Source organism: Asterias amurensis, chromosome 15 (assembly GCF_032118995.1).
Source record: "Asterias amurensis chromosome 15, ASM3211899v1".
Classification (NCBI taxonomy): domain Eukaryota; kingdom Metazoa; phylum Echinodermata; class Asteroidea; order Forcipulatida; family Asteriidae; genus Asterias; species Asterias amurensis.
Genome location: NC_092662.1, coordinates 16,750,350 through 16,771,904, shown reverse-complemented (window position 1 = coordinate 16,771,904; position 21,555 = coordinate 16,750,350). Strand labels below are relative to the sequence as shown.

At 39.0% G+C, this 21,555-nt stretch overlaps 1 protein-coding gene across 2 annotated transcripts in view; it reads right to left on the bottom strand.

Moving 5' to 3' along the window:
* Positions 1–20,086, bottom strand: part of LOC139948182 (N(G),N(G)-dimethylarginine dimethylaminohydrolase 1-like) — a 41,832-nt gene extending 21,746 nt beyond the window's left edge. Inside the window, exons 1-3 of one of the 2 annotated variants that reach the window (XM_071946244.1) lie at positions 19,745–20,086; positions 19,059–19,237; positions 18,386–18,539 (exon numbers count right to left, since the gene is read on the bottom strand). In XM_071946244.1, coding sequence (XP_071802345.1) covers positions 18,386–18,539; positions 19,059–19,213 — 309 coding nt within the window. In that variant the 5' untranslated portion in view covers positions 19,214–19,237; positions 19,745–20,086. Of the gene's footprint in view, positions 1–16,808; positions 17,371–18,385; positions 18,540–19,058; positions 19,238–19,744 lie in introns of those variants that run through there. The other variant, XM_071946243.1, reaches the window with a different exon arrangement.
* Positions 20,087–21,555: the final 1,469 nt, after the last annotated feature.

Below are 21,555 nucleotides of genomic sequence, written 5' to 3'. Positions count from 1 at the left end.
AATCCTGTGAAAAAAATATCACAGGAATGGAATACTCGGGTGGGATTCAAACCCCGAACCCTTGCAATTAGTTCGCAGGAGGTTGTGTGTACTACATGTTCTAGGATTAGTAATGCATGTAAAAGAGCCCAGAACACTTATCAGTGAAGTGTAGAGGTTAACCCTGGTGTGTCTGGTTCACATAACAAGCTCCCTTGATACAGACCACCTTTAGGCTCGTGAGCTACAGTGATTAAGTTCACTTATGACACATCTTTGGTTTCATTACTGGAAATACATAATAATAATCATAAAATTGCGCATAATGCACATGAAGACTTCATCTTTGACCTAACAACGCACACGTTTCTACCGACACTACGCAAAGACTTCCCGTGGTGAGGTGCTACTAGACTACCTGTACATGTTATGATCACAAACCGTGCCGGAACCGTGCCGGAACCGTGCCGGGAGGGTTTGAATGTACTTTCTTGCCTCCCAAACCGTGAATATTCCAAATGACAACTTCAATTAAAATCTAATATTGCTGGTTGCAGACCATGCTGTAAGGGTTAGATGGTTGCACTACTACGAGTATGATGACTACATCATGCTGAAATCTTATGCGGTAAAGAGCTATTTCAGATAATAGCACAATTACAATTACAAGGCCGACGTTTGTTCAAGGCTTTGAGTTAAACACTCTGACCGATCTGTCAAGGTAAACTTTGCCTTTAAAGGGAATGTTTACTTTTGGGCATCATTTTAACATTAAAGGCAATAAAAACCAATGGTTAGAAACCTATCAGCAGCTTCCAATAGTATAATAATAATAATAATAATATCAAAGTCTTATATAGCGCACAAATCTACCAAACAAGGTACTCAAGGTGCTGAGTATACAAACTTTCAGAAAGAAAGGTTATTGCAGTGATGAATTTTGAAACCCAATTATAAAGCATTTTGAGAAACCTTTCACTTCCAAAATGATGAGTTCCACTTTTTATGCTCCGAAATTTGAATCTGTGTCTGTGGTAACCGTTCTCAGTTTGTGTTTTACTTTTACAAAATACGCTCCTGATTTGCGGCAACATTTCAAAACGCAAAAATATTCACATGTTTCCTTATATCTCATAAAAATTGATTCATCTTTAGTTCCACATAATATTCTAATGTTTCCACTAGACATTCGAGGCTGAATTCTGCACAGTATTTAGTATTCACAAAGCATAGGTGCTATAAAATCGACCTTTAACCCCCGGCTGTGCAATCTAGCCTAAAGCAATGCCGAGGTTATACACATGCTAAGCTTTTACTGCCGGCAGTCAGAGTTATAATATTGAGCCGTCTGTCCATCCATGGTCCATCTCTACTGGCTGTGCCCCAGCGAGTTCCTCTCCGTAGCATAGGGCCGACACCTTCATAATGGAATTTGTCGAGTAAATTCCATTTGGAGACCTGGCTTGGTGTTTCTCTCCGTGAGCGCTGAACTAATGAGAAAATCTTGTATGTGTTATGGGACTGAATGTGACTGTGGGAGGTTAAAGGGGTAAATACTTGTATAACGGCATTAACACGCAGTTATTTGGTGGGTGTCTCTGTTTGCTTTTTCCTCTGCCAGGCTGGAAATTCCCCAAGAACAAGCTAACATATCAGGCTGATATGCGCACTTTGCGTTCCGATGCGCGCACATTTTGGCTAAAAATTATTTCTTTAAATAATTTTCAAAGTGTAGGTAAACACATTAATCAAAAGAGATTAAAAGACCTAGTGCCACCACAAACCTCACCCAACTATAACTTCACAAAAAACATGTAGTTGCATACGGTGTGAATGAAATGCAGTCAAACATGTACAGTGCGACAGTTACAGGATACGACAGCTTGCTTTTGTTCGTTCTCGTCAAAAGATTGATTTTTTTCGTGGATTCTAAGTCAGGTTCAATAATGTGGGGGTGATAAGCTCAATGTTATACCTTACATCTTTGCATATATTTTTGTTTGTATAAGTGTCTACATGTGTGTATAATTACATGCATTCAACAACGGATTGTCAGGCAGTTTGTACTCAAAACTGAATAGCATTGTGTTCAGCAGTCAGGCCAAATTATGTGTGTTAAACAGCGACTTGAGCGAACATTATTTTTACGGGAATGCTATTTAAACACAATTTTAAAAACCGAGCTACAGTCATACATATGTACAATTTATTTTATGTACTAAAAAACTGTCATTTCATGTGAGTCGTACATGTATGAAACACACCCATAATATCATCACAAGAGGGCATTATCACTCAAGAAATACTATTGACTTTATGATGTACCAAGGTAACACTAACACAAATCAGCATGATATAATTTATTTGGCGAGAGAGACTTTTTGTACCGGTATACAGAATTTAGTAAATTGTTTCTCCTGCAACATTTCAAGGGGCACACCACTGTACATTGTGTATACATGTACGTATTATGTATGCAGGTTCAAGTATACAAGATCGACGTAAATACCAAACAGCCAAATACATTCATACATAATGCATAATACTTCATCCAGAAAATATGAACAACACTTCTGTCCTTCGCCTTAATGTGCCTAATCACATTACCTCATTCAAAGCATAAGACACCCAAGTAGTCGGAAGACATAATTCCTGTCTCACAAGTCCCCCACTGAAAAAAAAAATCTTACAAATTCTTCAGCTTGGACAGGCCAACAGCTGTTCGCCAAGTTTAAAGCCACTGGACACTTTAGCAATTGTCAAAGGCCAGTTCTAACTTGGTGTATCCCAACATGCATAAAATATCAAACCTGTGAAAATATAGGCTCAATTGGTCATCGAATTTGCAAGATAATAAAGAAAGAAAAAACACCCTCTTGTATGAGTTTCAGATGCACAATAAAAGGCTTCAGCTGAGGTCTTTTATTATTTGAGTGAGAAATTACCTCTTTATCAAAAACTAAGTACTTCAGAAGGAGCCGTTTCTCACATTGTAATTTTACACTATCAGCTCTCCATTGCTCGTTACCAAGTACGTTTTTATGCCAATAATTATTTTGAGTAATTACCAATAGTGTCCAGCGCCTTTAAAAAAGAATAAATACAATTTTAATTGGACCATAGCCCGAAGAAAGATACACATTTCTTGTACACACAGATGACGAAACTAGACACTGTGTGATGGATGAGCGGAGGTAACAGCATGAAGCTAATCGCAACAGCAGACCGTTTTAATTTTCTCGCATGTTTCGGGTCGCTTTGCTGGATGTGTAACGTCTGGAGATAGGTTTTGAAGACTGTCTTCTTTCTTAAAGATGCACTCTCTGGAATTTTGCACAATTGTATTTGTAAAGAGATAAGTATCTCAATGGTTGATAAAATGTGTGTTAAATACTCCAGCTACACTCTGACAAATCAGTGTAACAAATTCTTCTTGAATCTTTTACTTCCTTTTTTTGCCAATTTATAACAAGTGTATGAAATTCTTCTTGAATCTTTTGCCAAGAAGATTGTCACCTGAAATCTGTTCCTTTTTATAACCTCTGGTAAGGCAGGAAGGCCTGGACGAAATGCCATCATTTGGCCTGGACGAAATGCCATCATTTGCCCTGGTCTTGTCCTCATTGCCCTTCAAAATTATCCCATTTTGATGAAAGCTCAATTTACAAATTAATGGCCCACCTTTCTCAAAGACAAAATTACACATCTGCTTTAAAAGGGTCTGTATACGTTAGGTAATCACTCTTAAAATTTAATGGTGATGAAAAGGTTTTATGCTAATAATTATTTTGAGTAATTACCAATAGTGTCCACTGCCTTTAATTGTACACATAGGGTTAAAACAATCCAATGGTTCCAAAAGCCATAATGCATACTTTGCCTTTAATTCTGTATGGGAGTTCAAGGCCTGCTGCTTTGGTTAAAACGTATGACAGCCATATGGAACATAGTGAGCCCAGATGTTCATTAACCCCATTCTGTCCCTCGTTGTTTAGAATAGTCTCGACTCGACCGATCCACCCGTTAAAATGGCAACCTTTTTAGCGAGCTGCGAAACCATGAAATAAGGTTTACCTGTGGACTGTATATAAGCGCAGGTGTGAATATAGTCATAGCCCACACCTGGGTTGGTCAAACAGGCTTAGCGTCAAGATGGACGATGAAGCCATATCGAGGGGAAAGACGCAGATTGCTCAAGACTCGGAGAAACCAGAGCCCAATTTCATAAAGATGTTTTAAAGCAGAAAATATTGCTTAGTAAATTAGTATAATTTTTTGCTAAAAACAAAAAAATGAGCGGGGTACCAGTTGCGATGGTGTCACTTTTATAAAATTTCGGTTGGTAACCAGTTTCAATGCAGCAATATACGGAGTGAGAACACTGGTCTTTGACAATTACCAAAGGTGTCCAGTGCCTTTAAGCACGTGCACTTGGCTTCAACGTGGACGGACGTTGCTGAGTTAGTCGTGAGACTGAGATCTTTTCATCACCTTTTACAGATAATAACCTGTACTTATAATGGCTTAAGGAATGATCCCCTTTGGCCAGCTTAATACACAGCATGTCCAGATGAATAATTGAGAGGCATTTGACACCACTCAGTAATTGGCCTTAGTCAAACTGATTGGGAAATGGCATTGGAGTGTGTACTGAGACGAACACGACGTTCGACGAGGGGCAATTTCACAAATTTACAATATCATAATCCATTCATTAGCTAGGGAATCTTCTAAGACTCACCTCTAACCATGTACAACCTGCTCTAAGATCTTGATGGAGTTGCGCCTTATAAATTGTTATTTTTATGGTAAGAAGTTCTGGTGTTTTTGGTCAGCAGAGTATGGGTTCCAGTCCTGTTCGTGTCACCTTGAGTCCCGGTCATGACACTTGTGTCCTTTTTAAAGCAAGATACAACAATTTTTAGATTTGATGTACATTGTTAAGCCATAGGCTCCTTGTGCTGTGTTGTGTTCCGTAAATGAACCCAGTGCACTTATCGCAAAGAGAAGGGCTCCGCTCGTGTATTGGTTGCATATTGCATCACATACTACATGTACATCGAGGAAAGGTCTTATGTTTCAAAATGTAGCTTCGTAAACCTTGCAGAAAAAATACTGAGTGCTTCTAGACAGCCATCTGTTAAGATACAGCGCTATACAAGAATTATTGTTTTTATTATTACAGTCAGTTTCTCTTGTGGTTAATTATTTATCACTATCATGTTATGTTTTGGTAACCCTTGATCTACAGTAACGACAAAGAGAGCATCCTACAATGTCTATTGACAGTCTATTCTTCAATTCCTCTGCTATACTCATCACACATGTCATTGAGAACTAAATACCAATCTAAAGACAATGTCAAATTTCCGCTCCAGTACAGCCTCACATTCCTAAACATGTAGATGACTTCCTTCTACGAGGTTGGGGGGGGGGGGTGCACAACATGACGGAAGTCCTCAGTAAAATCAATCGGAAGTCATTAGCGAGAGAAAGACCAAAGCCAATCATGGAAATGTCAAGCAGACGCGGGTCTGTGGCCCAGACTTTACAGTTGGTGGGGACTCCAGCTACGATCTGGAAACCGGACTGACCTTTTTGAGTAAAAGATAACTGGCGCTAGGTACATCATGGACGTCAAACGTGTGTCAAAGAGGTAATTACACAGGCTGTGCACAGTTGTACGGCGGGTTCGCATTATGGTATGCCCTCACAGGGTGCGTTCAATTAGCGTCCTCCCTGATGTTACCCGGGTTTAGTCGCAAAAGTAAGAGCCCCAACAGGGGCTGTACAAACAACCAAGAGAGAGAGGTTTTGTCGATGGCTAATGTTGATTCTCTGTTTTAATTTGCTTTATTAGTTATGGCAAAAACCCAAATATTTTTGTTCAGTTCAAAGCTGTCTGTATTTAAATTGCAGGATCCTGGTTTCATTTTAATAATTCAGCTAAACACTGTACAAGCCTTTTATAAGAAAGACTTGTTTGCCGTAATATTACATCAACGTTTCTGAATTTCAAATTGGGTTTTGATCATTGGGGATTTGCTTATTGATTGGTCATTCATTCATTCCAATTAGTTTACTTTAATCAGGAACATGGATGAGCTGAAACTAAACCGAGCACAACTTACGCTCTGTGAAATCTATTACCACCAGGGATCACTCAAAGGTCGATGTGCGCCATCATTTCAAAATACCTGCAAACATTTAGTTCCTCCATGCATGTAGTTTTCAGCCCTCTTTTCAGCACAGACTCTCACCCACTACAAAAACTAAAAGACCCCATTAATAAATTTAGATAACAAATTTAACGTTTCTTAATATAAAAATCTCTTGTTAGAAACTGCAACTTCTTAAATCTATTCTCTCAGTATTGGATCGCCATAAGGTTCTGTCACAGTTCTGTTTTATTCTCAGAATGAACGCATCCATAGTTTGTAGGGCGAATCAGTGTCAGAAAAGAAATCCCACTGTCAACTGGTTGACTGCAACTGCGGCGCATGTCTCTCTCGAAAAAAAAACTCCGTCCCCCGTCTCTCCCCCCCCCTCAAATGAACTGCCACCTCACATAAACACTACCAGCTTGATTTATTGCGGCACATTTATTTTTCAATACGCTTGGGAATGGCGTCGGGAGAAACTGCAGATCTTCTACAAGAGCCGGACGGAGCTCCAAATTGCAAAGTGAATTTCTATTAATTGCATTTGTTCTCGAAATTAATATACAACACCCTGCCATTGAAATACGGATGGAGGTTCTGAATGAATACTTCTTTATGAACTACATTTTTATCTAGCCTAGAAGTCTTGTCAGGGCTGTCTCAACAAATATTATCTTTTAATTTGCTCAGGATTTTGTTCATTTTCATTATGGTGATTATGTGTTGTGAGGTTACATTTTTGAATGTGCCTGTAATGAAAATTAATTTATGAATATAAACCACAAGGGACACCGACTGGGTAAATTTTTTAGTGATTTTGGGGGTTGACCAAAGAACTGACTGGAGTGGGATTCGAACCAACGACCTCTGGATTAACGTGCCGGCGCTCTACCAACTGAGCTATCTACAGTGTACGTAGCCCAATTAATTTATGATTTTGTAAATTTAGCCCTTTGTTTTGTAAAATGAATTAGCCATAATTATTTTAGAGAGGAGAATGTGAACAAAAAATAATACTAACCCATATAATGCTCCAGATTGCACAATTGTGGATTTTAAAAAACCAAGATAAACACCAAGTAGAAATCACTCCGAATACCTTGTTTCAATTTAGCATGCTTTGGCTAAACATCCAAAACCTTCAAGATTCAGAATGGCCCCACAGTTTTTGAAAACACAGGAGAGCCCCCGATAGTTATTCAGTGATTCCTTAAAAACATGGCCACCTAATTGGATGAATTTTACATTGATTATATTAGCTATGTGGCATGTTTACTGAAACCAAGAAGTTTGGCATTAAATCCCCCTTTAAAAAAAAACAATGACTCTAGCAAGCATTTTTACATGAATAACCTGGACTGATTTGTATTAATTGTGTAAGTAAATCATTTGAATACTTGAAGAAAAAGCACATGATTTGGAATTGAATGAAAAACAAACCCTGCAAAACCCAAAAGTTCAATCAGTCTCAAATCCTCAAGAGAAAAAAATTATTTCCATCTGATTTACTGTAAAAGTCACGATAGCACACAATTTTCCCACAAATCAAAGCCTACACACTTTAATTGCCGCATTAAAAAATAAGCCTGGTATAAATGTCCGCAAAATCACTGAAAAAATCATCTCTCGACTTTAGAGCATTTTGTATATTCTCAGGCAAGGATATTTTGTAAAGGGCACTTCCACAATGGAAAGTCTTGAAGTATATGAGAAACTTTTGAAGGGGCACCAAGGCCAGTTCCAATGAATGCAATGTCCTTGGTAGCCTTTGTGTATGTCCAGGCCTGCCATTTATTGAAAGCTAGAGGATGGGAATTTAACTAACTCTCTACACAAACAAATAAAGGCCTGTTTTTTGTTTTTTGAAAGAGCAAGGGCACCAATATATTTTCTCCTTGCTTGCTCTTTGTTAAAGGGAACCCTATGAGGAAATTGTTAATTTCCGTTGGGGCATTTCAAGGGCACCAAGGCAATGATCAGGGGGCATCGGAGGGACTCAGGTTCACTGCCTCTCTGGGGTATCAGGCCTGCCAATGATGAGAACCTTTAAAGACGTTTAATCAACCCATCAATCTTTCCGACCTACACTTGACCAGGCTGTCACCCGTGGAGCCCCAACCTTATACTAGATTATTTATTCAAGGATCATCAAGAGGGGCAAGAAGATGTTTCCCTCCCCCCCCCCCCCCTCCACCAATCCAACTGTCATATCACATCCCGGAGATTCCTTGAAATTGTTGAGATTGTTGGGACATAGTCGGTACTTGGCGTTATCAGAATTATGATATGCTCTTGACTGCAAGTATTATCTTTTAAGATGATACCAATGAACAATGTACGATTAGCTTACATGATGTACTTTATAGGCCTGAATGCTACTTCATGGAGGCAGTGAAGGGCAATTGCTTTCATGCCCCGGTCATTGCCTTGACGCCCTTTGAAATATTCCACTACAAATTTACATTCTCTATGAACATGTAGGTCATGTAGAGAGTAGAAGCCTTATACTTTTTTCACTGAGGAAATAGAAGTAATTACCTCCATGCCCCCTGGTCATTGCCTCGGTGCCCTTTTGAAACCTTCGGAGAAGAAATTTACATTTTCCTGTTGGAAGTTGCTAGGTTCCTCTTCATAAAGGTAATAGAGGTAATAGAGGCAATTGCCTTATTGTCATTGTCCTTGATGGTTTGAATGTGATTGGCAACCAATTCGAACAAAAATCCTTAAGTCACTAAAAATCCTCACAAACCACAAGCCTGTAAAACCTGGTACATCCATGTTACGTACTCTCGCCAGGACATAAACCACACTTAGAAATGTCACAATCGGGACAGACCCAAGACTAAATTAGCCTAGTTTGCTTATAAATGTAAATTCAGATCAACTTTCCACCCCAGACTCCAACTCCAACCTCAAATGAAATCAAAACCTTTCGCCCAGTGCACAAATCCCGACCCTGAGAGCTCTTTGCTGGCGGTGAATATTCTAACATTGTGCCCCAGACACAATCCCCACGAAGACGTCTGGGGATTTCACTTCAAGATACAATGTATGCTAATATTACTGGCTCAGGACTTTAATTTTATTCTTGAAAATGTTGAAGGGGCACATCGTATTCCCTCTGGTAAAAAATAAGGGGCACTGCTATGAGGAAAATGTAAAATTTTGTAATGGAACTTTGCAGAGGGCACCATTGTGTTGTGCCAAGGGTTAATTCGACGCCTTTCACTAGTTTTATTATTTTGGAAGACTGAGCATCCATTTTATTCAGTACTTGAATTTTCAAAACATAAAGCAAAGATATTCGTCGCTCGTAGTTTTAAATGGACAGGGGGTGAGAGTCACTGATAGTGTTAACAGGAAAGTATAAAACTCTGAACTTAATTGCCACCTTTTGGCAACCCCTTGAGGTTGGCCAGGACAAGGGCAACTGAGACTAAGACAAGGGCAGCTATGACCAGGACTGGACCATTCAGGGCATCTAAGGCAACTTCAGGTTCAGGACAACTAAGGCAGGAGCAGGTCAGGAGCAGGTAAACTAAGGTCAGGAGCAGGTCAACTAAGGTAAGGAGCAGGTCAAATTAGGTCAGGAGCAGGTCAACTAAGGTAAGGAGCAGGTCAAATAAGGTCAGGAGCAGGTCAACTAAGGCAGGTACGGCCTTGGTGATTGTTACATGTCTCAACACACTCAATACTGTATCAAAATAATGAGATACAACCCAGGCCTAATTTCATGGCTCTACTTACCACGGAATTCTGCTCTTACATTGCCTTTAAAGCACCTAATCCTATGCGCTGTACACGCAGTATTTCACAGTAAGCACAGCCATGAAATTTGGTCCAAGCTTTGAAGTTCAAGACAATCGCCTTGTGTTTTCCAGTGGATAGCTTGCCCGGCGTGTAACGGTGCAAGTGTAATGTATGATACTTGAGTCGAGAGAGGTCAAGTAGTGCGAACCCCCCACCCCCCACTTAAGAAAGACATAATGAAATGAAATGAAATGAAAACAGGAAATTTCACGCACATAAACACTGTTCTTAGTGTGTTGAGCGGATGGTTAGAGATAGAGACACTGTAATGTGATGCCTCGTTGGCTATGGGTAGACGTCAACTGTAATGAAATGTCAATATTTTTTGTGTAACGGTTCTGGCGTTTCGTTCATGTTGCCGGGAAAAAGGGCTTCTGAGGACAACTCCCATAAATAAGGATTTGTATTATTAGATAATCAGAATATAGCTGTATGAAATGTTTATGGGTTACCATGGCAATGGACAGAGCAAGGGAGGATCCCTCGCGTAGTGTCATGTAAAAACGAGCTAATTTAAAATTCAATGCTGCGGTGAGGGAAGAATTGTTTTGCTGTACAGTAGTATTGCATGTCAATATTTAATTCTCTACAAATATGAACATAATGTAACATGTACCAGTAGCCACAACATGACCAGGGGCCAATTTCATAGAGCTGCTTAAAGCCATTGGACACTTTCGGTAAACAGTATTGTCCAAGTCCCACACTTCGTGTATCACAACTTCTATATAAAATAACAAACCTGTGAAAATTTAGGCTCAATCGGACATCGGAGTCGGGAGAAAATAACGGGAAAACCCACTCCTGTTTTCGCGCGTTTCGCCGTGTCATGACATGTGTTTATAACAAATCCGTAATTCTCGTTAACGAGAATTTATATTGTTTTACCGTTTTCTCAAAAAGTAAAGCATTTCATGGACTAATATTTCAAGAGAAGTCTTTCACCATTACCTTCTGTAAACCCTGTAAATTATTTGTAAATCTGTGAACTTTTTTTTTTTTTTCTGTACCGAAAGGGTCCAATGGCTTTAAGCCAAAAATTTGCTCGTAAAATGTGTAATGCAAATTATACCCAGAAGTCCACATGTGGTCAATGGAGGTTAAATCTTTTCTAGAAGCCAAATTATGTACAGGTATACCAGCATATTAACATACACTGTTGATAATATTAATTTGTTAATATTGATTGCACTTAATGTCTGCTGCAGTCGATGAAAGCAGAGACCGAAGATGAACAATGCTGATAAGCTGGACGCTGCGTGTCTATGACTGGTGGGTTAAGGCCAAATTCATGTATTTATTAATTTTTAACACTCAAAATTAATTGGGTTTTTTTTTTCATTTTTATTTTTTTAATTATCAGGAAGCAAATTTGTTTTATTGACGTAAACCAGCGGTATAGATTATTTAATAATTTAAAGGGGAAATACACAAATTTCCATGTGTCTCTGAAAGAGTTCAACTCATAATGATCAAAATAATATTTTAGACGAACCTTTGAAATAAAAATATTAGGACTTGTAATGATAGTCAAGAAATCTGTCAATAGAGAGCTTCTGGTTTGTTTTTTCGCCTTCATTTAAGGGTTCTTCCCAGGATTTTTCAATACTGCATTCTGGACCCAAATTATTGGGTGTTTGGGCGAAGCAGCTGAATTGAGCAATGTTCTAGGAATGTTGTACAGTATCACCATACTCTTTCAGAGTAAAATTTGAAACGGACATCAACGGACATTAAAACAAATGGGTGTTTACATTCATAATATGGGTGTTTACATTCGAAGTATGGGTGTTTACGTTCCAAATATGGGTGTTTACATTCCAAATATGGGTGTTTACATTCCAAATATGGGCGTAAATTCCACCAGGTCAAAATAAATGCAGTTTCATTGAACTAAGAATTATCTACAAAAATGTACCTAGACTATACAAATATTTTAAACGTGATGTCTCCAAACATTTTTGGATATGGACAAAATTTGAAGAGTATCAAACATTATTTTAATGTGAGAAGGAAGACTTGTGTTTTTCCTCCAGATTTTCACTCAAGGACCCTATCTATTGGAAAATAAGTGGACCACAAATTTATATAAATTTAACCTTGGAACCCCTCTTTCTAAATTTGGGGGTCAAATCAGCCCAAAAATCAGATCGATCATTTGGGACACTACATTTTGTCACAATAATACAAACTCTGTAAAAAAAATCCTTGCAGCTGTATTTCTCTTTTTAATCCATCTTTGCAAATTCGTCAAATCAGCCCAAAATCAAACTGGTCATTTGGAACGCTAAAACTTATTTGTCACAATACTACAAATTCATAAAAAGCAGCTGCAATTCTCTTTTCAACCCTTTTACAAACTCGCCACTGAAGTTTCACTACAACAACCGTCGACAGAAATCAATCCTTTACAGTTCATCACCTGGAACATTGCCCTTCCACACTACAAACAGTTAGCAGACCACATCCTATCCTTTCCAAAAACTTACCATAATCAAATCAACTGAGTATATTATCTATCCTTAGGCCAAATAAAAAAATTAAACTGTTTAGCGTCCCCGCCTGCTTCCTTTTTAGAGGCCACCTCCTTTGTTTCTTATTTCATCTTTTAAAAAAAGTTTTAAATTAATATTAAAGTTTTTTTCCAAAACAAGGGTACTTTTTAAAAACTATCTCAGCCAAAAAAATCATTTAGAAAAATAGCCCTACAGTTTGTATTAAGATGTTATGGGCGGCCATTTAATAAAATAAAAAAAGGCTCTCCACCTTCCTTTTTGTTAAAAAGGGAAGACGCTAAACATGTTTTGTTTTTTAGTTGGCCTTAGTGTTCGGCCACTCGTCTGGGCTAGTACGGGGACCAGGCGTGTGATCGGTACACTGCCGGCGATATTCATCCCGACCCATTCTAGGGGTATAATCTCTGATTAAATTTCCACCGATCTTCGTTCCTGCGCCACCCCAGCGAGAGTTGCCCCCGTGCAACGTACTTGACGCCTCTGGGGATAATTGTCAATGCTTTACCTGCCTTACTGAATTTACTATGTTTGCAAGGGGGTGGGAGGTGCACAAATTAATGCACAGATGTGCACATTTTGTTTTACACTGCAGGAAGGGCGGATTGTGTAAGGACTTCGTTAAGGGTTTCATAAGAAGATCTTTCACAATTGTAAGAATAATGTGGCATGATATTTCAGACATTTTGTAAACAACCGACATGGTCTCTCTATTTTTGAACATGGTTAAATGTTCCTTATCTTTGAAAACAGCGGCCAAATTGATGTGGATCTTTCAGAAGAAGTTTTGCTAAAATTAACGACATTTTTCACAGGATTCCAAGAAAGTGCAATAGTTGTAAGGTATAGGACTACAGCCGTTACTGTGGCTAAAACATTTATCTAAATCCATCCCGTTGCAAATTTAATACTTAAAATGTATTATAATCCTTGTGGTTCTCCCTGTTACATTAGGATTCGAAGTGCCTCATCTACTGGGCTAGCTCGGAGGTTAATGCTCTAGAATGGCAAAGGTTCGAATCCCACCTTAGTAATTTGCCGGTGGATTTTCTACACTGAACTCTGGGCAAGTACTGACCCTGAGTATACAGTGCTTGAAACACACATCAGCGTAATGGCACATGTGTAAATGAAATTGGCGGGGGGGGGGAGGGATGCGGACTGCGGAGAGTTTCACAATGTTAGTTTCCGTTCGTAAACACCCTCCAAGCTGTTCTTTTATGGAGGAATCTAGACTTCCCTTTCCTCTCGCCGTTTGTTAACAAAGGAACGTCTCACAACATTATTGGATGTTCTACTTCACTCTAACTCAATCAGAGGAAAGCCCATTGGCTAGTGCATGTAGACGATACAGAAAGGTTTTAGTCTGAGCATTATTATGTCGGAATGTAGGCCTACACGTACACAATATTCTGTGATTAAAGGAACCGATAAGCAGGCTTGATGCTTCATAGGGTAAACTACCAAACCAATGAATGTTATTTACATCTTAAGAAACCTGTACACTAGAATGCTTTCTATGTCAACCAGAAACAATGGGGGTAACCCCTACCCTACTGCCATGGTGATTTTAAATACTTAGCAAAAAAGTATTTCCACTTAATGTTTTCTACTAAAAAAAAAAAAATCTGGGCCCTGAATGATTGACTTGTTTGAAAGCGTAACATAACAGCCCCAAACATCTTCAAAAATTACATTTTAGTGTTCAAAACATCATTCAATTACAAAAGTAAAAAAACTTTTTTACCAACATCCATGGTTCAACAACTCCACCGTCATACTACACAACAAATACGTGCCCTGCCATGCTTTTGTAGTTATTTGCAAGTACATAATGTGACAAGTAATACTACAATCGTATTTTATGTCTCACGCTATAAAGCTTACAACAGCCCGTGGGTTAACAGCTATATCAATACAATAGGCATCATGGGTCTTAAAAACCAGATCCTCACAAATTGTACGAGAAACACAACATTCACAACTACTCTATCAATGGCTTTGTGTAACACGTTTTATGACTACCAGTCTAATCAATCCCAGCATTGTAAAAAGGTGCATTACGTTGTACGACGTATGTCTGAATTGAACACAAACAGTATAGTGGGTATAGTGTACGTACGATAAACACGTTTGTACACTTCCGGCAGTTGTCTAAAACTGAGGCATTCATGATTTATCAAATCACAGCAGAACGGACTTCAGGTATTCAAAGGGAAACAAAATATAAGTACGTTGACCTTTAACTCACCAAGAAAAGTACAGCTCTATAACCATGAATAATAATTATTAACATATTTTAAATTATAATAATTATTATTAGGCCTATTATTATGTTTTATAATAATTATTATTATTATTATTGTTATTTTATAATTATTATTATTATTATTATTATTATTATTATTATTATTTATGACCAGGGCCTAATTTTATGGCTCTGCTGACAGTTAGCGAAGAATCGGCGCTTAGGGAAGCAGGGAATTTTGGGTTAGCCAGGAGTTCCAATTCGGGGAGAAATTCACTTGTAAGACAGCGGGGCTTGTTTATGCAGCTCAACATTTTTACTCTTGACCTCAAAATTTTTGACGAGACCAGAATCAAAACGATTCAACCACAATGTCACAATGAAAATATACCTTGAAGTTTGGCTCTAACTAAGAAGTGCAGAGAGCTCTCCCTAGACTGAAATAGTGATCCTTCACAACCAACAAACATTCTATTTTTCCAGCCAAGAACACATTAATTTGTTTCAATAACCATTGATTTATAAACATATATGCATTGATAATTGTTACACATTTTAACACAATGCCAAAGGCATACCACACTTTTAAAACGTGTTACAAACTGCACAGAGAGAAACAACCACTTGTATGCAACAGACCAACAATGTGTAAAATATTGAATAAAATTCAAACCGCACCCCCCCCCCCCCTCCTTCACCCCAGCTGTTGTCTTAATCTATTGTCTGCCAACCAAAACGTTATCGTTACATTTATTGTGCGCTGCATGAGACTGGCCTGGGCAATACTTGTGGTGTATTGTTTTTAAAATGTAATGAATGCTGCATGGTTCTGTAGTGTAGGAGGTTGTATCGGAGGTGAGTGCCCCCAGTTGTCCCTGGACCATGCCATACAATCACCACTACCAGGCATGACGGGATACTGGGGAAACTGAATTGGTGTACGCATATGCTGTTAATCGGTAATTGGAGCAGCCGATGTCTGCGAAAATGAACTACAGTTGAGCCGAGGGTTTTAAGGGAAAAGTTTCCGTAAGGCGCCACCACTTTTTCTTTCGATATGAAATAATATAGTATCTAGTTTACCTCAATGAGATATCCCTTTTTGTAAAAATGAGTGAAAAAGTCGTTTTAAGAGCTATACGTGTGGAAAATTTGTACTGGGCAGTAACTAAAGTATTCTGTGCACAATCCACTGCACCAGTGCTCTACTATCACTCCATTCAAACATTTTACTTACAGTAGGCCCTAGTACTAGTTGCTCCCTCATTCCTCTTGAACTAATTACCATGACATTGAATATTCTTGTACATGCCAGTTTTACAAATTGGTTTTGAAAACTAGGTTTGTCTGGCTCAACTCAACAACTTCACAACGGAGTGACAATTGCTATAACGTAGTTGATACAAAACTGATTTACTTGGAGCACTGAGGATACAACAGTGCATTGGCCCTCTACGTGGGGCTAATCCACTTACACAAAAAACTGCCACTTTTTCATTATCACTGAATATTTTACAATCAGATTCCGATTCATTCATCCGTAAGTTTTGAAAATGTTGGGGGCAAGATTCTACCTCCATGCTGTAGTAACTGATTATTGACACTTTCTCACGATATAATTATCCGATTGATAATGATAGTGATACTATTTGACTTCCTAATTACAATATTAATACTATACTAATAATAAAAACATCATGTTACTTTTAATATGGGTACATTTAGAATAGTCTTGGGTACATTTAGAATAGTCTTGGGTACATTTAGAATGGTCTTGGGTACATTTAGAATAGTCTTGGGTACATTTAGAATAGTCTTGGGTACATTTAGAATAGTCTTGGGTACATTTAGAATAGTCTTGGGTACATTTAGAATAGTCTTGGGTACATTTAGAATAGTCTTGGGTACATTTAGAATAGTCTTGGGTACATTTAGAATAGTCTTGGGTACATTTAGAATAGTCTTGGGGAAAATTAACAAGTGGGCCAATCCGATTTCCCCCTCTCATCAGTGAGTGACCCATCCCGATCCCCTTTCCAACTTTCACACCATAACATTTATTAACTTCGTATCGCTTCTGAGTAAATAGTGGGTTACCTGAGCCTCTTCCTCCGTTCCACCCCCGGGCCTGGCGATCAAAGCCACCCCGTCCCGGACCACGGCCATGTGGTCAAGATAGCAGCAGAACGGCCTCTCTTCGTCCGCATCCAACTCCGACAAGTCCACCTTCAGCTTTCGTAGCGTCATGATGAACTTCTCGTGTTGCCGACGGGCAAGCTCCAGATTGAAGCCGCCGTCATCTTCCGGCTTACCGGAGCGGTCCTTGTTGGTCAAACTCTCCGGAAGACGGCTTACAATTCCCGTGGTGTAGAGAAAAGGTCTATTGCTGTGAATTTGCTTTCCCGTTGATTTGTTATTCTCCATGGCTTGGTGTTGTGGTAGTGGATCACTGCAAAAGCATCCGTATTTTGTTCCAGTCGTACACACAAATATTAATCCGAGAATTTGAAGCAGATTTACAACAGCCTCGCCTGTGTTTGTGTTTGAAGGATTTCACACTTAACGGAAAACGGACGTTACGACCCGACTTGCAGTGCAGAAGCGAGAGCGACAGCAAATCGCTACACACACAGTACAGAGCAATGCACCTGTTTTTCGCGCGTTGGGATAGCTCTGTATGCATTCCTGTACGATGTGTTGAACGTGTATTTCGTGTTGAATCGGATCCTTTTCGCAAATCAGAGTATCAACTACTCGTTCGAATACTCAGTGGTCAATTACGGGGACTTTAAAGAGCGCCACCATGTGCTTACATGTGGTTAAAGGAGGTGTTGATAAAAACTTTTTAACATTATTTTTGTTATTATTTGCAGAGCGCTCTTATCAATAATAACGTAACTGGGCTTGGTTTTGCAAATTATTAAATATCCGATCACTAGGCCTATAATGATTTGTATTGCGACATCACACGTTGCTTAGCAGTTAATATTCCCACAACCAGTAGCTCTTTGTAAGCCCAGATTCGGCATTATTTATTTATTGCATTATTTATTTAAAAATCCTTAGACATTAATTTACACAAGGCATACAGGTTGAACAGGGTCTGTAGAGGTTATACAAACGAATATCAATTGTCAATAAATAAGTTTTTACACACATACAAATCAGCAATGAACACTCGTCCATCACTTATATCTTTATTAGTTTTCTATATCTTATAGGCCTAAGCCTATTTATAATTTTTTTAAGATTAAAATGGCAAACAAAACATGTAAACTCAGTGATATGACAACTCGTCCATCCAATCTCCGAACTGTCTTCCAACGACAGAAGAGTCTGACATCCCATACAGTTGCAGAAGGCCTTGGTTGCACCTCCTTTGGCACTCCATACCTGTACCTTATTTTCCCAACATCAGCAATCTATCCCAATTTAAACGGGAATGTGAAAAAATACCTACTCTCTCTTTTTATTGTCTTGTTCTTCTGCACAACCTTTACCCTGAGTGACCTGTTTGGACCAGTGAGTTGGGCAACTTTTCATAACTTGTATAACTTAGCACATAGTATTAGCACTTGTATTTGGCCAGTGGATGTCAAGTTTCTATGTTTTTTAACGTGGACAATAAATAAATCTATCATAGAGCTGGAGTAATAGATTTATGATAGACCTACCTCTTTGCGACGGGATGCAGCGCACGGTCTAGTGATCAGGGCCCTACCCTCAACAACCACCGCGCAGTCCTCAACAAACACGCAGTCAGGAAACTCCTCATTGGGTTCAACCACTGCGAACTCTACATCGACTTTACGCAGGGCAGCGAGGTACCTAAGAAAAGATACAATGGGACAATAAAAAAGGACCATCTTCAGTTGGATTGCATATTGAAAAAGGCCAACAAATTAGCCAAATATAAAAGATATAATACCGGTAGTGCTTTTTTTATCGACATGCATCTCAAAGCGCTTGTTGTTATTTGTTTTAAAAGACCCCACAAACTGGAGTTCAAGTTGCACTTGACCACCCGGAGTCAGACTCTGGTTATATAATCATAATATCAGCAAAGCATCCAAAAGACAATGAAGAAGTTTCAGTTTAAGACGTGTGGGAGGAACCCATCCGACAGGGAACACCCACACTGTCAGGTAAGGACTGAATAACGCAATCCAGTCTGAGGTGGGAATCGAACCGGGGTCCACAGAGGTGAAAGGCAGGGACAGACACCACTGACCCAACCTGATTGCCCAATCTGACTTTGTACAAAAGAAGTTGCAAGCAGCATACATGCAAGCTGTAACACTAAACAGAAGAAGAAGAAGAACAACAACAACAACAACAATTGTTTACCCTGCCTGTTCGTCCCGGGTGACCTGTAGATCCACTTCACTCCACTCCCGTCTCAGAGCGTGTGCAGCGAGACTCGCCGGTACATCACGGCAAACCAGTGCCGCGTTGTATTCGAAAGGCTCGGTGCGAAACTTGGTACACTTTGACGATGACATCTTGATGAGTTAATGTGAACAATTCTGATCGAAAACAAAAGTTTACAGCGGATTGTTAAATGGACTTCTTGTGGCGCCACCACTTGTTCACTCATTTTTACAAAATAGGGATATCTCATTGAGGTAAATTAGATACTATGTTATTTCATATCGATTGAAAAAGTGGTGGCGCCATACGGAAACTTTTCCGAAGTGACTATGCTGTGGAACCATGCTATTCTCTAGTTTTGCATGGTTTATGTTCAGTGCATAATTAATTTGACACGTAATTCATTTATGAGGTAATATTAGTCCTTCTTTCTTGTTTGTATATACACATAATGGCACGTGGTTACCACGTTAGTGTCAAATAAATGGCGGCAGGCCAAGTTGTCAAATCACCCTCCCCCTTTTCTCGGCCCCTATACGAGGTCACAGTGAACACGTGCATCCATTTTTTACGTGAGACAGCAACAATAAGTTCATGGCCTTATCGTCTGTTTATAGAGCTTTATAAGTCACAACAAAATACTTAAAAACGGTGATACTCACCAAGTTTTAAGAGGCACTAGGTGGGTTTGAATCTACTGCTGGTCCCGGGAAACAAGTGGCGGTAGTGAATAACTGATGTACACACACCAATTGAACATGTACTCTGTGGTCGTTTTGGTGTCCTTTGCTATCTACTGAAGATAACTCCACTAATGCAGGCGCTGAACTTTTCACAATCAAAAGCGAAGGTCACACACGGTAAACAGTTATATTTTTAGTAGTCAGTAGCTCAACTAAGCGCGTCTCAGTGCCAATAATTGATAGGGCATAGTGTTGGCCATTGCTATAATACCGGGACCCCTGCTGAACCCAGTTTACTCAGCCGTGAAATCCATCGATTACTCCCCTTGCTCTTTACGTGTGCTTTCGGTCCCACTCTGTTCTCTTGAAAAGAGAAGGTAATGTTTTGTTACACCAGTTGCCCTTTACAATCATGTAGGCCCACCGGTTTGTGTGTTGTGTTGTGCCGTCATTTAGCCGTTGAGAAAGACTCTACTATAGGATTGAAGTAAAGTCAGTTGTTTGCATTTATTCAAATAAAGTCATTTTATTAGTCGGTTTTCTAGTGGAAATGTGTTAATAAACAATCTTTCTCAATATCAATTATTGCATTTTTCATAATTTGTAAAAGTTACCCTAATGCAAGTTTGGGATTGACAAAGAAAAAATTACCAGAGCAAGATTTGAACCTGCGACCTCCAGAACGATAACACTTGACCTTTTGCGAGGTCAACTCTGCAATCATGTTTGAAAAGCAAATGATGTGGCTTCAAAAGTTTGTTGAACAATGATATCACAAGTTTTGAGATTTGAACAAACTTGTGTTGCAAAAGTTGTTTGACATTATTTGTTTGAAAGCACCCATTATTACAAGGTCCATATAAACAGGCTATGCAGTGCTTTAAAGGGAAAAAATAAAAAAATAATGAGCACAACACTTGTTTTGGTCATTATTTTCTTGCAACTTTGATGTCCAATTCAGCCCAAATTTTCAAAGATATTTTATTTGATGCAAATATTGGAATAATCAAAGTAAGGATAACCCGGTCTTTGAGATTTACCGAAATTGGGGGGGGGGCACCAACTAGTTACAGTTTTTCCCCCATGCACCACTTATAAATCTAACCTGATGCAAGAATCACATCTCTATCAACAAATAATAATGAAAAGTTTTCCTAACAAATTTCAACCTAAACCTCATGCATATGTAACACCCAGCTCGTTCATTTCAACAGTCAAAATGCCTCCTCTGTCTTTAGAACCTTGATATCCAGAAAAGGGGGTAACCTAGTCAAAAATAAACAATTACTCATTTATGAGAATTAACCCGACAGGTGTATTTATTACAGAAAAAACTCAAAATAATTCAAAATTTAAAGCAACTTTTATTTATCTGTTTTATTACAACAAACTCGCTAATAATGTACTTACAAATTTAAACCTCAGCTCCAATCTGATAAACTTTATTTTATTCATTAAAGGTCATGACCTATGGTCACATGACCCATCCTGACCTTAAAATAACCCCTCTGACATCGCAATAGCCCGATCCATCAAAACCTAGGATCCTTTCTCCTAACCAAAAACCAAAACACTCTGGGACTCTGATGAGTTGGGGATAGCTTACTTAGCTTAAAAGCTCCTTCCCTGTAAGCACGGACCAATCACGGCTCAAAACATGCACCCATAAGTCTGACAACTTAAAGGCAACCCCGAACAAAGATATTGACAAAATAGCGACACCGCCAATATAGGGCTAGATAGCTCAGTTGGCAGAGCGCCGACACTTTAATCCGGAGGTCGTTGGTTCA